Below are 16,588 nucleotides of genomic sequence, written 5' to 3'. Positions count from 1 at the left end.
AAAACCAGGTTGCAGTTCTCTTATACAGCATTTCATTAACTTGGCACAGTGTAAATCAACAGCACATTCACAGCAATCACTTAAAAAAACAATTTTGAGACATTTTATTTCCTGTGGTTTGATGGGAGGAGAGGTGCTTGTTAGATCCTGGTGAGGAGGTCGAGGCGCAGGCTGCTGGGCACCTGGAGCAGCTCCAGGGCCTGAGGTGACGGGCAGTAGGGGAAGGTGACCTGGAAGCGATACTGTGTGTCCAGCATCAACTGTGTGGAGCCTTCACAGTCCTGTAGTAACGCCTGTGACCAGGAGAAATGCATTAGTCAAATTAGGGAAGGATCCACAAATACAGTACATAAGCATGAAGCAACATTACATACATGTCCAGGCACACATGCTTGCGAGCCGGTGATCATACCCTCTAGTTACAAGTTCAGTGACAATAGTGCTCAATAATACCGGGCTCACACTACAGGATTTAAAAAACCCTAACCCATTTCCAAATCGGATTGCATCACACACATAAGGAGAATCTTAACAGATGTTCTTCCCACGAATCTCAAACAAGCACACACTACAAGATTTGAAAAAATAACGGCTCATCAAACACTACAGGATATTATCGTGCCCAAGGGAGCAACAAACCACTGGTCTCGCCGTCTTACTTGTAAAGTAATGATTTAATAATCTAAATATCAAACTTTTGATATTATTGGGGCCGCCCCAATGGGTCTGCAAGCCGGTTGGGAGGTTTAAGATTGGATCTATAAACTCCTCACATTACAAGATAATCTGGGCCGAACATCGGTACCGACCAACGTTCCAGACCAGATTTCTCCTCCGATTGTCAGGAGGGCTGAATTGGGGATAAATCCTCTAGTGTGAGCCCGGCATAAGACTCACGGGATGCAGGATATCTCACCTGGACTTTGCGAACAAAAGATGGTGCCACCCTTTTCTCAAAACCATCAATAGGAGTGTAGGAGTTCAGAATCTTGACAATCTAGAGCAGAGGAAAACAATATCAAACGTGTATACGAAGTACTGTATAATATTACCTAGTCCGCTGGGTTTAGTTCAGTGTATAGTATAGTATACAGTAGTACCTGAACAGCGTTGAGTTCGGAGCACTGTTTAACGATCTCCTTGGCATCCTCATCAGTGGACTTGTTGACCTGAAGCAGCCAGGCGGCCTGAGACAGTGGTTTCAGGGTGTCAATGGCACGGGAGCTCTGCAGGTCGTTCTCCTTCAGCCACTCCTCCAGGTAGCTTATATTACACCTGAGTTACACAAGCAACCAGTTTAGCTCAACAATAAACACATTACATTAGTCATTTAGCAGATGCTTTTATCCAAAGCGACTTACAGTACGGTAACTGCATTTAGCAGTGCATCTCCTTTCTAAACAAGTGACTTAAGTGCATAATATCGTGCTAAAGCCAAAGAGCAAGAGTAGCAAAATATACATAAATGCAATAGGTGCTTAAGATAGAGGATCCTGGGTAGTTCTACACATACTATACACAGTACACGCATGCACGCGCGCACACACACACACACACACACACACACACACACACACACACACACACACACACACCTGATCTGCATGCCCTTCCTACAGGAGCACATGTCTTTGCGGAGCAGGATGTTGTTCAGGGTGGTGGAGCCCACCAGGAAGAGCTGCTGTTTGAGGGCCTGACTGATGAGGCCCTGGTCCAGGCCAGGCTGGCTCATGGCGGCGTGGAAGAAGCTGAGCTGCAGCAGGATGGACGAGATGCTGTAGACCTCCTCAACGTCTTCGTATGTGCTGTTGGAACGCTTCCGGAACCCAGTGGGCTTCATGCTGGAGATCCCCTGCAGGCTTTCGTGTTCCAGCATGCCAGCCACTGGGGTAGGAAAAAACACAGAGGCAATCCGCCGTGTCAGTTGTAACGCTTCTTTTGTGCATGTCCTTAATGATTGTAGAATAACTGTCCACGTCAACCATAAGAACCTAATCTTACGACTTCTATTCTACACATTCATGTAAGAACAGGTCACACTCCAAAGCCTCACTCATGTATTGATACAAAGAAAGAAAAATATGGAATATGGAAAAATAAGCTCAAACATAGGTTATGTCCATCATCGGCTATTCACTGCCTTCTCTGGAGGATCTGGACAGCTCTCACTGCCTCAGAGGAGCAGCCAACTTCCTGAAGGACCCATCCCACCCTGGACATTATCTGTTTGACCTGCCTCAGTAGAGCAGCTAACATCCTGAAGGACCCATCCCACCCTGGAATCATCTGTTTGACCAGCTGCCCTCTGGGAGATGGTTCAGGTCCATCAAATTATGAACAAACAGACTAATGAACAACTTCTACCCCAGAGCCATACGAGAACACTTCCAAACGCTGACAGTAATTACCAGAACACTGTTTAAACCTTGCACTGTTTACACTTGGCACTGCACTTTGTATGTATAATACTGTTTGTTATGTGTTCAATACTGTAGGTGTAAACAAATCCTGTTTGTTACGTGTAAAGGCACTTTAAGTATTGCCAGTTAATTTCGTTGTGCTTGTGTGCAATCACAATAAAGTAAACTTGAACTTGGAACTTCAACAGGCCAGTGACGTTGCTTCCCACGTACACACGCAGCACAAACGTCAAAGGAACATTCCACGATATTTCACCATAACGTGACATAATACATAGCATACGTATGATGTCATAACTGTCACAAGAAAACACATTTTTGCTATATTTTCTAGTAAAGAACGGTATTGTATTTTGTATTGGGTGACCTACCGATCATAGGTGTGAGGGCTTTCTCCATAACAGTGAGGAGCTGGTGGTAGATGCGGATGGCCAGGTCACTGAGAATCTGTCGATGTTCTGTCAAGTCAAAATTCTTCAGGCAGTTCTTCTTCTGCCTCGAGGTGTTGTGTTTCATAAATTCCTTTGAGAGAAAGTCAAAGAAGGTTCCAGGTTACACTATTGTTGTCGGTGCCTCCCAAGGACTGCTGACTGTGACTTGAGTTCAGTAACAGATAAAAGCCGTACCTCCTCGCCACTGTACTGCTTCAGACAGTTGAGCAGGTAGTACGTGTTGGATAGCCAGAAAGACAGCACCTCAATGTCTGTTGGATGATCCTGGGAAAACACAGCTGGTTCTTATCTGCTCTGACAACTTAGCCATATTGGCAATATGCATCACAGGGGCTTACCATGACAACCTTTTTGACACCGCTGATGACAGCGTTCATGAGTGACTTGAGCTTGGCTCCGTCGTTGAGGTAGTCAGCGTGACGCACACACATGAATAGGATGTTTGCAGCCAGACCTGGTATCATGTTCACCACCACCCCCCGGGGCTTCAAGTCTGAACACAGACATGCCAAGGGATGAACACAACTGTCATTTACAGTCAGGTAAATTAATTTTATGCTGTACATTCATCGGGTCTGTGGATGACCTGATGAATGCACAGCGTCAAATTCATTCAAACTACTAATTCAAAACTCAAATTTATAGCAGCAAACTGACCAAGAATGATGCTTTGGATGAGCTTGTGTTCATCCGTTCTCTTGTATTCCAACATGCCAAGGTATTCTTTGGGAACAGTGGGTACTGAGGTCTGCTTTTCTGAAAGACAAAATTGAATACAGGGATTAGTAGAGTGATGAAAATCAACTGTGAGAGAATGCACTTAGTACGGATCATTGTGTTACCCTTCTCAGATGTTTGGTAGCTCTTGATTTGATCTTGTAGTTTCCTGATCAACCTTTCTCTCGTATCAATCTGCTCTTCAAAGTCCTGGAATAAGATTCAATGAATTAATAACACACCTGTACTGTACCAATCGTCATATGCGCATGCACGCACGCACGCATGCACACACACACACACACACACACACACACGCACACACACACACACACACACTTGCCATATTCTCGGCGGTTAATTGCGATGCTTCTTGACTCAGCTTGGTCTTGGCGTTGCTCTCTGTATGGAGCTGTCTCTTCAGCTGGTCATTTCCCTCCTCCAGCTCCTCCACTCTCCTGCTCAGCTCTCTCTTCTGCTGCTCCGACTCCTCCGCCTGCTGAATGAGGAGCCTGCACAACAGGAGGGGTTAGCTGACACCCGTCTAAGCGTGAATGAGGGAGGGAATTCAACGTGTTTTTGCCATGTCACATCCCGCCCCACTCCCCATGTCACATCCTGCCCCGCTCCTAGTGAGTTTTTTCTCCCTGCCCTAGTGCTTGCTTGTGTGTTCCCTCTGCTTTTGTGCCTCCTGTTGATCTCTCTGAGTTAGTGTCTGTGTGATTGTCTACACCTGTCCCTCTGATCGGTCTCATCTGCACCTCCTTCCCTCATCAGGCCCCTCCTCTTTTACAGTACATACCCCCCACCCCAGGAATTAATCAAGTCTTGTCTTATGTTCCCTTGTCAGTTCATTGTCTTTGTCAAGTGGCCATAACTCAATTAAACAAGATGCAGTAGCTATGAGGAATCTGGGGGTGATAGACTAAGGGATGAGGAATACATGGATTAGGGGATGTTAACTACAGGATATGACATGGCACTTGGCCTGAACTGAACTGTGATGATATTTATGATGAACGATATGGATTATTTTGGATCGTTGTTGGTTTTGTTGATTGCTCTTATGTGTTTTTGATGTTCTACGGTAAATGTAAATGGTCTGGACTTATATAGGGCTTTTATCCAAAGCACTTTACAATGAATGCCTCTCATTCATCCATTCACTCACACCAATGGTGGCAGCTGCCATGCAAGGTGCTAGCCTGCTCATTGAGAGCAATTTGGGGTTCAGTGTCTCGCCCAAGGACACTTCAACATGTCGTCAGGAGGAGCAGGGATTTGAACTGCCGATCCTACGATCACTGGACGACCCACTCTACCTCCTGAGCTATATGAGCGCCCGAGAGCTTGGTAACCTTTTTGTTATTAATCAGTAATCACTGAACTGCCTTTGCTTGCCGCGGCTGTCTGCGTTTTGGTCCTATCCTGCTGCTATGCTACACCACACCCTGCTGTTATCTACACCCTGCTGCTATACTATACCACACCCTGCTACTATACCACACCCTGCTATACCGCACCCTACTTCTATACCACACCCTGCTTCTATACTACACCCTGCTACTATACCACACCCTGCTACTATAGTATACCACATCCTGCTGCTATACCACACACTGCTGCTACTGTATACTATACCACACCCTGCTATACCACACCCTGCTGCTATACTATAACACACCCTGCTGACATACTATACCACACCTTTCTGCTATACTATACCACACCGTGCTGCTATATCATACCGATACTATACCACACCCTGCTGTTACACCACATCCTGCTGCTATACCACACCGTTACTATACCACACCCTGCTGCTATACCACAGTTACTATACCACACCCTGCTACTATTCCAAACCCTGCTGCTATACTATACCACATCCTGCTGCTATATCACACCCTGCTGCTATACATTACATTTACACTACATTACAGTCATTTAGCTGACATTTTTTAATCAAAGCGATTCACAAAAATTTCATTGAAATTGAACAATTGCAAGAATTCACACCCTGCTACTATAATATACCACACCCTGCTACTATAATATACCACACCCTGCTACTATAATATACCACACCCTGCTACTATAATATACCACACCCTGCTACTATAATATACCACACCCTGCTACTATAATATACCCCACCCTGCTACTATAATATACCACACCCTGCTACTATAATATACCACACCCTGCTACTATAATATACCCCACCCTGCTACTATAATATACCACACCCTGCTACTATAATATACACCACCCTGCTACTATAATATACCACACCCTGCTACTATAATATACCACACCCTGCTACTATAATATACACCACCCTGCTACTATAATATACCACACCCTGCTACTATAATATACACCACCCTGCTACTATAATATACCACACCCTGCTGCTATACTATACCACACCCTGCTACTATAATATACCACACCCTGCTACTATAATATACCACACCCTGCTGCTATACTACAGTATACCACACCCTGCTGCTATACTATACCACACCCTGCTACTACTGTATACCATAGCCTGCTGCTATACCACACCCTGCTGCTATACCACACCCTGCCATTATACTATACCACCCCTGCGGCTATACTATACCACCCCCTGCTGCTAGACTACACCACACCCTGCTGCTACACCACTCTGCTGCTATACTATACCACCTCCTGCTGCTATACCACCTCCTGCTGCTACACTATACCACACCCTGCTGCTACACTATACCACACCCTGCTGCTACACTATACCACACCCTGCTGCTACACTATACCCCATCCTGCTGCTATACTATACCACACCCTGCTGCTATACTATACCACACCCTCCTGCTATACCACACCTTTCATCTACACCACTCTGCTGCTATACTATACCACCTCCTGCTGCTACACTATACCACACCCTGCTGCTACACCACACCCTGCTGCTACACTATACCACACCCTGCTGCTATACTATACCACACCCTGCTGCTATAATATACCACACCCTGCTGCTATACTATACCACACCCTGCTGCTATACTATACCACACCCTCCTGCTACTGTATACCACACCTTTCATCTACACCACTCCCTGCTAATATACCAGATCCTGATTATATATCACACCCTGCTGCTATACTATACCACACCCTACTATATACCACACCTGTTGCTATACCACAACCTGCTGCTATACCACAACCTGCTACTATACCACACCCTGCTATACCGCACCCTGCTGCTATACTACACCACACCCTGCTGCTATACTATACCACACCCTGCTGCTATACTATACCACATCCTGCTGCTATACTATACCACACCCTGCTACTATACCACACCCTGCTATACCGCACCCTGCTGCTATACTATACCACACCCTGCTGCTATACTATACCACATCTGGCTGCTATACTATACCACATCCTGCTTCTATACTATACCACATCCTGCTACTATACCACAGCCTGCTACTATACCACAACCTGCTGCTATACCACAATCTGCTGCTACTATACCACACCCTGCTAGTATACCACACCCTGCTGCTATACCCGCCCGACCTGACAGTTGTACCTGTGTTGGGAACCTTCCTCTTCAATGTACTTCTGATGTTCACTTGAAATCTGCTCAATTTTTCCTAAAAGATGAGTTAAAAAAAAGTGTGTTTGGAAATATGATGGGAGAGTTCTACTAGATGCTGGTACATTGAGAAAGAATCAGCCTGCGCTGTACCTGTCATCTCTCTGGTCTGCTCCTCCAAATGGACTCCCAGCTCCTGCTTCTGTCTCTGTAGCTCTGACACCTGCTGCCTCAGCTCCGGCAGTACCTGAGCATCAGAAGACACAGAGGAAAACCGGAAATAGATATACCACACACGGTCCAACGCGAAAGGAATGGTTTGAGAGGCGGAAGCCCCCTGCCTACCTACCATGTTTTCGGTGTTCAGTCTAGACACTTCTTGGCGTATGCTGTCGGTCACATCGCTCTTCTCCTGGAACAGTCTCTGGAGTTGGCTGTTCTCAATCTGTAGGTGCTCCACCCTGAACTGCAGGCCCTCCAGATGACTCTCGTAGCCCTGCCACTGCTCCTTCTGGTGGGTCCCCAGCACACTGCGGTCAGTCAGAGGAACCATCTCTCAGCCACCAGAACACACCTGTCTGGGAGGCTAATGTGGGTCATAACACGCACAATCCCTTTTCCACTTGTCTTCGTGGCTGGGAGGTTGAATATCCAAACCTGACAGCTTTTTGCAGTCCATCGAAAGCAGTGAGGAGATTCCCAACTTCATATACCTGGTCTGGACCATCTGGGGTCAACCTTTTAAGAATGTGAAATGAGCAGAAGTTAGTGAGCAGAAATGCACAATAGACTGTATAGTGTATGTACAAATGATAATTAAAATAACACAGGACTGATGATCCCACCTTAAGAGTTCATCCTCTTCAACTATGCCTCCAAGAAGTTGTCTTATAATCACACACATCGTAGCTATAGGAAAAGAGGTGCCCATTCGGTAAGATCTGCACTAATGTGAGCACAGTTGACATGAAGATGAATACGCATTATGTACAATACATATACTGTACCTCTTGCTTGTTCTGATTGTTCCCTCATCTTTCTGTCCAGCTCGTCCCTCTGGGACTGCAGCTTATGGAGATCTTTGCGTAACTCTGGGATGACCTTGACGTGTTTGCTGAGCTGGACCACCTGCCCCTCCAGCTCGGCGCTGGCCTGCCCGCCTTCCTCCATCTGTCTCTGGAGATGACTCCTCTCCTCTTTCAGCCTCCTGATCTCCTCTTTCAGGGCCTCCACTTCTCTCTTGTGGTCCTCTCTCTGGATCTCTACGCTGTTCTCTGCGATTCTGACGAGGGAAAATATACGTCAGCTATTTAGTTATATATTTAAATATATATTTAGTTGTACTGTAAGTTATTTTTTGTGTGAAGAAAAATAGGAACAGAGTAAAGGCCTGGTTATACTTCCAAACAGACGCGTTCATGGACAGCTGCAGACACCGCGGACATGTAAGGGTTCTGCTTATTAGGGGTGGGAATCTCTTTGCACCTCACGATTCGATTCGATTCTGATTCAATGAGACACAATAAATGGTATGCATGCGGATGTCCATGCGGAGCCTACGTGCACACCCTCTGATGACGAAATTGACGTCAGACGCGGAAAGTATAACCAGGCCTTAAGGGCTAACCTTACTTTCTTAGTCTTTCTCCTTTTTCTAGATCTTCTTGGACAGTTTTCTTTAGCTGATCCATGCTGTCGCTCAGCTCTGTGGCTGCATCTGAGTGCTTCCTCTCCAGGCTCTGCTTTTCCTGTTTCACCTTCGCCATTTCTCTCTCAAGCTGGGCTATCGTCTGACAGAGCAGGAAAAACATTGTCATGTACGGTACATTGCCAAATAAAATAAAAAAATACTACTGTATGATGTTCTAAGTAAACAGAGAACACGTAATCAGCAAATGCTACTAAACTAGACTGACCTGACTGGCCTCTTCCTTGGCCTTCTTCTCTCTGTCCTCGAGGGACGCCCTCTCATTGGCTGATTTTTTCAGCTGGGTCTCCAGACTCTGCAGTTTATCCTGGCACTGTGAATGGGTGTTCGAAAGCCCCGTCAGCCTCTCCAGTAGCCCGCGATTCTCCTTGGTCTGAAACGAAACAGGAACTCCTATAGACCAATTCCACTGTGTACAAACAACGCTCATGCGTGCACATCCTGGTGGCAGAAAACCTGCTCTTACCTGCTCTTCAAGCTTCTTCCTCAGCTGCTGCACCCTGTAGGAGAGCTGAACGTTAAGCACCAGCCGACGCATGGTCTGGAACCTCCGTCGGGCCAGCCATGCTCTCGCATACTTCTGTAAGATCACTGCTTTCTGTTCAGCCACCATCTGAAAAGAAAATTCACCCATACATTTTTAAATTGATAAACAACAAACAATCTGGACTCAATATTATCAAACATTTGGTAAATATAAAAATCATGTGCAACGGACACCTTTTTGTAGCGTTTGCGGGCGGTCCAGCCCCGTGTGAAGGCCTGGATGGTGAGGGTTGCCAGTCGGACCACCAGGTAGATCTGCCGCATGCGGTAGCCCCTCCAGTACCTCTGAATGACCAGCGCCGCCCAGCCCTGCTTCAACGCAGCCGCACTCACCGTTTTACTAAGACACACGGGGGGACGTAAACAGAGCAGCACAATCATTCCAAACCCACTGTGTAATATGGGGTCATACAATATTACATCAGAATGACACGCCTAACAACTCTAGAAGCCAGGCACAAGATCAAAGTAACATCCTGTCTATCTATAGTAAATGGACTGCACTTATCCAAAGCGCTTTACAATGGCCTCTCATTCACACATTCACACACATTTTCACACACCAATGGCGGCAGCTGCCATGCAAGGTGCCAGCCTGCTCATTGGGAGCAATTTGGGGCTCAATGTCTTTCCCAAGGACACTTTGACATGTGGATATGAGGAGCCGAGATTCGAACCGCCGACCGTACGATCATTGGACGTGGGCTGGAGGTGGCTCTACCTCTTGAGCCACAGTCGCCCCTAGACAATCTAGACAATACTGCCTCTCTAATAACATCTAGACATGAATGCCTCTCACCGTATTTGCTTCTGGCCACGGACGTACTGCTGGATAGTGATGGCCGCCTCTCTCATGCGCCGGTACCTCCTTCTCTGGCTCCAGCCGCGAACGTTCCTCTGGATGGTCACACAGGCCCCTCGCAACCGGTCCAAGCGCAGCTTCTCCAGGTAGGCCACCTGGCCCGCCCGGAAAAAGATCTTGGTCCGACCAAACTTGTACTGGTTGGAGTCCTGGAGATTATGTGGGCCACATTATTAGATATGAGGGCAATAGAACCCACAGAGGGTGGGTAGATGAAGCTGGAAGAGAGTATCAACCTTCATAAGATCAGCTGTTCACTCTGTACTGACCTGAATCAGACTCTGCAGGACGGTCTTGCAGGTCTGCTTCTTGTCGTTCAGGCACAGCTCCTGCTGAGTCATTAGTATGCTGTACCGGCTGTAGAACTCAATGTACGTCCACCTGGGAATCCACAGCAAGTTAGGGGACGCAAGCCTAACCTTGCAGAGTAAGGGAAGCTGTTGATCTTGAACCAAGGCTCACCTTGAAGGGTAGCTCTGTGCGCTGATACGAATCGTCTCAAGGACTCCACAGGCACGGAGCTGCTGCACCACCCTCTTGGAGTCGTATCTGACAAAGCGGACGACATACAGTACTGTCACTGTCATACAGCACAGTAACATTCAGACAGACACTAAATTCATAAACTGACTTCATGAACTTTTTTTTTTAAAGCAATGTTCTGTCGAAGTACACTCACTCAAATTGAAGCTTCTCTTCATTGGGTTTAATGCAGCGCACATAATGAGGCGTGGTCGCATTAAGGGTCTCCATGAGCAGGTAGAGAGAGCTGCGGAACTGCAGTGTTACAGGAGTCAACATCAGACAGCCAGTTACACATACATACATTACCGCACAACACGTCTGACAAGGTAAGGTAAGGCAACACCTGTTAATCTCTCCTTAGCCAAACAGAGTAAACATCAGGCACCTTATCTCCCACTGTGGTCTTGAACTGCTTATTGGCCGGCTTGATGCCAGGCGTGGCAGGCCTCACTTTGATGCTTTTGGTTTCTGAAAAACGCAGCTCCAACTCTTGGAAAAATTTGGCTAGCAGAGGAAACTGATAACATTCCAAAACAGTATTATTGCGTGTAACCCCCCACCCCCCACCTCCATCCAAAAAGTGTTTTATATGGGCTGTGAGGACCCTACCTATATTTCACTGTATATTTTGTATATATTTGTATTTGATATAATGTATTTTTCACCATGTAATTTGTATTTCTGTAACACTTCAAATCAAATGTTATTTGCATATTGCATTTTGTACACAGAGTCAACACAATGCACTATACAGAGAGGAAGGGAGGGGAGAATGCACATAGTGATCCTACCCCTCTTGTAAGAGTGGGATGTATGGGAGCTACAGTGTGCAGATTCTTTTCTTTCTTATACAGTATATTAATAACAGAATGACACACTTGACATTACCTTGCTGGCTCTCATAATGTCAACCAGCTCCTCATATAGTGTGTCTCGGTTCTTCTCAAGAAAGCCTCTGCATTGATATTCCACCTGTGAAAGCGACAAACTTTTCAAAACAGATTGAGGTGCATACTGATGGCACAATATTGGGAAAGTTTAATATGTAAGTCAGTAATTACTGGGGAAGCTTCACATTACATGACCCTGTGTATGTATGTGTCTCCAAAGGGCCCTGCACTGCACCTTGTCTGCAAAGTGTTGAATCAAAAAAGCCTCATTTGATAACCTGGGCTTTTCAAACAATGGGTTAGCATCCAGGTAGTTGTACAGCTTCTGTAGCCAGTTCTGGTCTGTGCCTTGAGGTAACTGCACGTGATATGAACAAAAGATTAGGAAACAATATGTTGATGTTACAATTCCCCCACCCCCTCAAAACCTCATCGAAACAAAGACGAGCTCTTACCAGACATTCTTCATCAAGCAGGTCCAGAATCCCCATCTTGGCTTCTATGAGGTCGATGACAGACTGGTTGTCATAGAAATCGATCAGTGTCCATGGGATGTCCTCTTTCATGTACTCCTCCTGCTCCAGTTTGAATACATGCTGATGGAAACAAAGACACAACTTCTCAGTTGACAGACCTTCCTTTTACTGTAATCCAGGCAGCTTTAGCCACAATCCAGAGGTAATGTTGAATTGCATACCAAGTTGAACTGTTGCTGAAGTTTCTCATTGGCATAGTTGATACAAAACTGTTCAAAACTGTTGATCTCAAAGGTTTCAAATCTGCCGTATAGAGAAAAAGACAGTTAAAAAGGACATACATGGTTATTGCAGTACCATTGGCTGTAAACAAAACATACACGACTCTTATCAAAACATTACCCATAGATGTCCAGCACTCCGATGAAGGCGTGCTGCTTGCCAGGGACAAGCAGGGCAGTGTTGATCTTACGGATGATGCAGTCGAACACGTGGGCGTAGAGGTGCTTGGCCAGGGCGTCGCGGGCGTTGATCGCCCGCTCTTTTGGCACCGGTTTCACCACAGTCTCCGCCACCAAGACGATCCGGCGATGGCACAGCCAGCGACGCATGCCGTCCGCACTCACGCTCAGCAGCTCGCAGAACGCCGCCAGGTGTGGATCGCTGGACTAGGGGGGAGTTGGGGGAGGCAGGGTTGGTAATGTAACGGATGATTTATATGCATAAGGTGTGTGGAGAGAGAGATAGAGAGAGAGAGAGAGAGAGAGAGAGAGAGAGAGAAAGAGATATTTCCCGCGAGAACTGGTTCAAACTCACACTAACGGATGATATCTCGCTACCAGCATCTCTGATTGCTACATTTCCCAGATGCAGAATCCCCGACAGCACCTTGAACACATCGGACTGAAAATCCTCCTTTAACCCTACAGGAGGACGATGGACAAAAGAATAAGATGGCATTGCATGTTAAGCCACTCAGCATTCAATGAACACATGGTGATCAAAATGACTGTTGATAAGATTACATTGCGTGTGAAGCCACTAGGCGTTAAATGAACACACTGTGATCAAAATGGCTGTTGATGTGAAGTGATGTGCCTCGTCTCACCGAGCAGAGAGAAGGTCCTGCGTGTCTCTGCCATGTCCTTCCTGTCATCCACACCATCAATCTCCATCTTCCCACCCATGCACGTGTACCTGAACCGGTCTGCACTCACTGGAGCAGACACAACAAGTCAGACAACAAACACCGCTTCAAGTCATATGGTGCAGGAGTTCAGATGACAGTCATGACATACTGACCTATGACCTATTGCACCATGCATCGACTGTTTGAAATAGGTTAAGACCATTTACAGTAGCTACAGTATTGTAAAGTAATGTATTGTAACAGGGACCATAAAGTCCCAGTGAATTGTACTCACACAGTCTCAGACCCTTGAACTCTGGCTGGTCTGCACAGGCACACATCTGGTAGAATATGTGATAGTTCCTCTCTCTCTCTGACTGAGGAGAGAACATTGTGGACAGTGGAACGTTACCACTGTTCCAGTGTTTACAGCATAATCATGTACATCACATTAGATCAAGATGGGGATGGGGCAAAGGCAAGTCAAAGGATGTAAGACCTGAAAAACAACTCTGGACTTCTCTAGAAGATATGTCCTCATATTTGCTCCGATTATCTGGTATTTCCTGTCAAAGCTGATTTCTGTGTATTTTCCAAATCGACTACTGTTGTCATTCCTGGTCGTCTTTGCATTTCCTATGGCCTGACGAAGGACAAACAGATAAGCACACCTTCAATACGGAGAACACTGTAATTTATGTACACTAATACTTATTGAACAGCATCGTTCAAAACATTGAACAGTACCTCGGTTATGGGGTTGGACGCCAGCACCTTGTCTTCCACGTGCGTATTGCTCCCGGATTTGCTGACCACGGCAAAGTACCTCATGGCGTACCTGGCGGACACAGTCTTCCCCGCACCAGACTCCCCACTCACTATGATCGACTGGTTCCTGTTGTTCCTTGGGAAAGGATGGAACTGTTATAGCAACGTGTTTACCTACTACAACCTTTTTAGCAGCCAGACGCACGGTGCTGTTGATTGATGATGAAAACCTGGCCATCTGTTTGTAAGCCTCCTCTGCCACTGCAAATATGTGTGGGTCCATGTCGCCCATGTTCTGGTCTGAGTAGGCATGGATGACTGCATCTCCGTAAATGTGCAGCTGTTTGTAGGGATTGACCGCCACCAGGATAATGCCTGAAAGTGGGAGAATGTTACACACGCTGAGAATAGCAAACAAAAAAGCCCTACATCATTGTTCTTTTGACAAGGTTTATAGTTTTATTATTATTATTATTATATGTATTATTATTATTATATTTATTGTTATTATCATTATTATTATGTATTATTGGGGGCCAAGCAGCGCAGCTGCTGCAGCACCCATTGTGTTTGTACGTTTTCTTCTTTCTTTCTTTCTTTCTTTCTTTCTTTCTTTCTTTCTTTCTTTCTTTCTTTCTTTCTTTCTTTCTTCTGCCATGGGAGTCTATGGCAGCCTATAGAACCCTATGGTAAAAAGTTGTGAAAATTGGCACACTCATTCGGGACAGTGCCCTGACCCTCCTCACCAAGTCTCATGTCCACACCTCGCCCTCTCTAGCGCCACCAACGTGTCAAAGTTTCATTTTGATTCATAAAATCAAAAAAGCTAAGCCCTCCGATGTATATTTTTCACTCTGTGACAGTTCGAATGATGACTCCTCCCCTCCATTGAAAACAATGGAGCCACACTCTAGAAAATGACAGAATCAGTGTTGATTTTTCTAACTCGTCACCTCTCCTACACTTCTGAAGACCGAATGACATATTATACATGGAAATTGTCTGGATTCTGAAGAAGTAAATAGTTGAGCTATGCTATGTATACTTTTCGCCATGTGCCAATTTAAACGACGACACCCCCCCCCCTCTCACTCAACCGAGAGGAAGCAATTCTTCCAGCTGACATTAATTAAGTGCTCAGGACTCAGACTCAGGGGGTTAGGGAAGGCTAACATGCCTTGTGGACTAGGGTGATTCACCTTCGCAACATCTGGCGTAGCACAGTGGTTAGCACATCGGCCTTCCAAGCAGCAGGTACAGAGATCGAATCCCGTTCAACCATATGTCCGACTTTTGAAATTCTCGGAACCATCCTTGACCCTTGTCAAACATGTCTCATGTCGCCATGTCAGTCTAGCTGATTGCTTGCAGCTAAACTGCTTGGCCCCCACATCCCTGCTTGCAGGTATATTTATTATTATTATTACCACAGTAGGTGTAGATGATTTTTGAGTCCACAAAGCGCACTCTGAGGTTGTGGAGGACCGCGGGTTCGTGGAGGTAGCTGAGGGCTGTGAGGTCGTTCTCTCCCACCAGGATGTCAGGGTTGCGGAGGGGAGGGAGCTGCGGGTCTGCCTGGTCCACAGGGTACAGCACGGCCTGTCAAGTATAAAGTTATGGTAATGGTAAATGGTAAATGGACTGCACTTATATAGCACTTTTATCCAAAGCGCTTTACAAAGGCCTCTCATTCACCCATTCACACACACATTCACACCAATGGCGGCAGCTGCCATGCAAGGTGCTAGCCTGCTCATTGGGAGCAATTTGGGGTTCAGTGTCTCGCCCAAGGACACTTCGACACGTGGGCAGGCGGAGCCAGGATTCGAACCGCCGACCCTGCGGTCATTGGACGACCCGCTCTCCCACCCCCAGTTAAGCAAAACTGTCAAATGTTTGTATTTGATGATGTATTCTCCCTTGATGTATATTTTATTTCCCCTATTTTTCAGCATTTAAGATATCTTTCTTTTGTTTTAAAGCAGTGTTGTAGTGACACCACTGCATGTCCTAGCCTACTGCTGGTATACTCACTGTGCCATCTTCAAGTTGTAGTTCTAGTGTATCATCTCCATGTTTGAAGTCTCTGCGAATCTCAGCTGATTTCCACACATCCTGGGCGTCAGGAATCCACACTCTGTTGTACTGAGGGAGCAGATGACATATTTTATAATCCGATTTTATTCTAATGTTATCTAGAACGAAACCCTGTTTTAATAATTTCATAAATGTTAGCTCTTTGTTGTAAGTTAAGTTGAGCAAGGCAAGAAGATCTGTCAGGTCAATTCACAAAACTAGTAGGGATGGACAGTTCCAATTAAACAGGCGGTTATTGTGTTGGCTAATGGCACCATATGTTAGGCTACAGTATGCATATCACTGAGTCTTTTCATATGTTTACAGTATAGTAACCTAAATGGCATTAGCAACAGCGGGAATTAGTAGCAAATCACTCTTCCGTCCTTACCTCGGTATATAGTTCCGACAGAGCCAT

At 45.9% G+C, this 16,588-nt stretch overlaps 1 protein-coding gene across 1 annotated transcript; it reads right to left on the bottom strand.

Moving 5' to 3' along the window:
- Window positions 1–140: 140 nt before the first annotated feature.
- On the bottom strand, window positions 141–16,588 carry myo5c (myosin VC; the record flags this gene model as incomplete). Its single annotated transcript, XM_084452447.1, has 38 exons — window positions 141–293; window positions 917–997; window positions 1,101–1,275; window positions 1,596–1,884; window positions 2,792–2,942; window positions 3,047–3,136; window positions 3,211–3,365; window positions 3,530–3,628; window positions 3,715–3,799; window positions 3,933–4,101; window positions 7,185–7,248; window positions 7,344–7,437; window positions 7,540–7,720; window positions 7,848–7,917; window positions 8,198–8,472; window positions 8,823–8,980; window positions 9,107–9,271; window positions 9,365–9,511; window positions 9,619–9,784; window positions 10,244–10,455; window positions 10,576–10,687; window positions 10,769–10,855; window positions 10,986–11,083; window positions 11,217–11,348; window positions 11,720–11,803; window positions 11,957–12,079; window positions 12,177–12,317; window positions 12,419–12,500; window positions 12,600–12,865; window positions 13,014–13,120; window positions 13,306–13,413; window positions 13,622–13,703; window positions 13,826–13,969; window positions 14,074–14,230; window positions 14,325–14,469; window positions 15,522–15,693; window positions 16,129–16,239; window positions 16,562–16,588. 38 exons carry the CDS (start codon window positions 16,586–16,588, stop codon window positions 141–143), a joined length of 5,157 nt encoding a protein of 1,718 aa, XP_084308573.1.

The sequence above is a fragment of the Borostomias antarcticus genome (assembly GCF_949987555.1).
Source record: "Borostomias antarcticus genome assembly, chromosome: 18".
Lineage (NCBI taxonomy): Eukaryota > Metazoa > Chordata > Actinopteri > Stomiiformes > Stomiidae > Borostomias > Borostomias antarcticus.
This window is presented reverse-complemented; position numbering and strand designations above follow the sequence as displayed.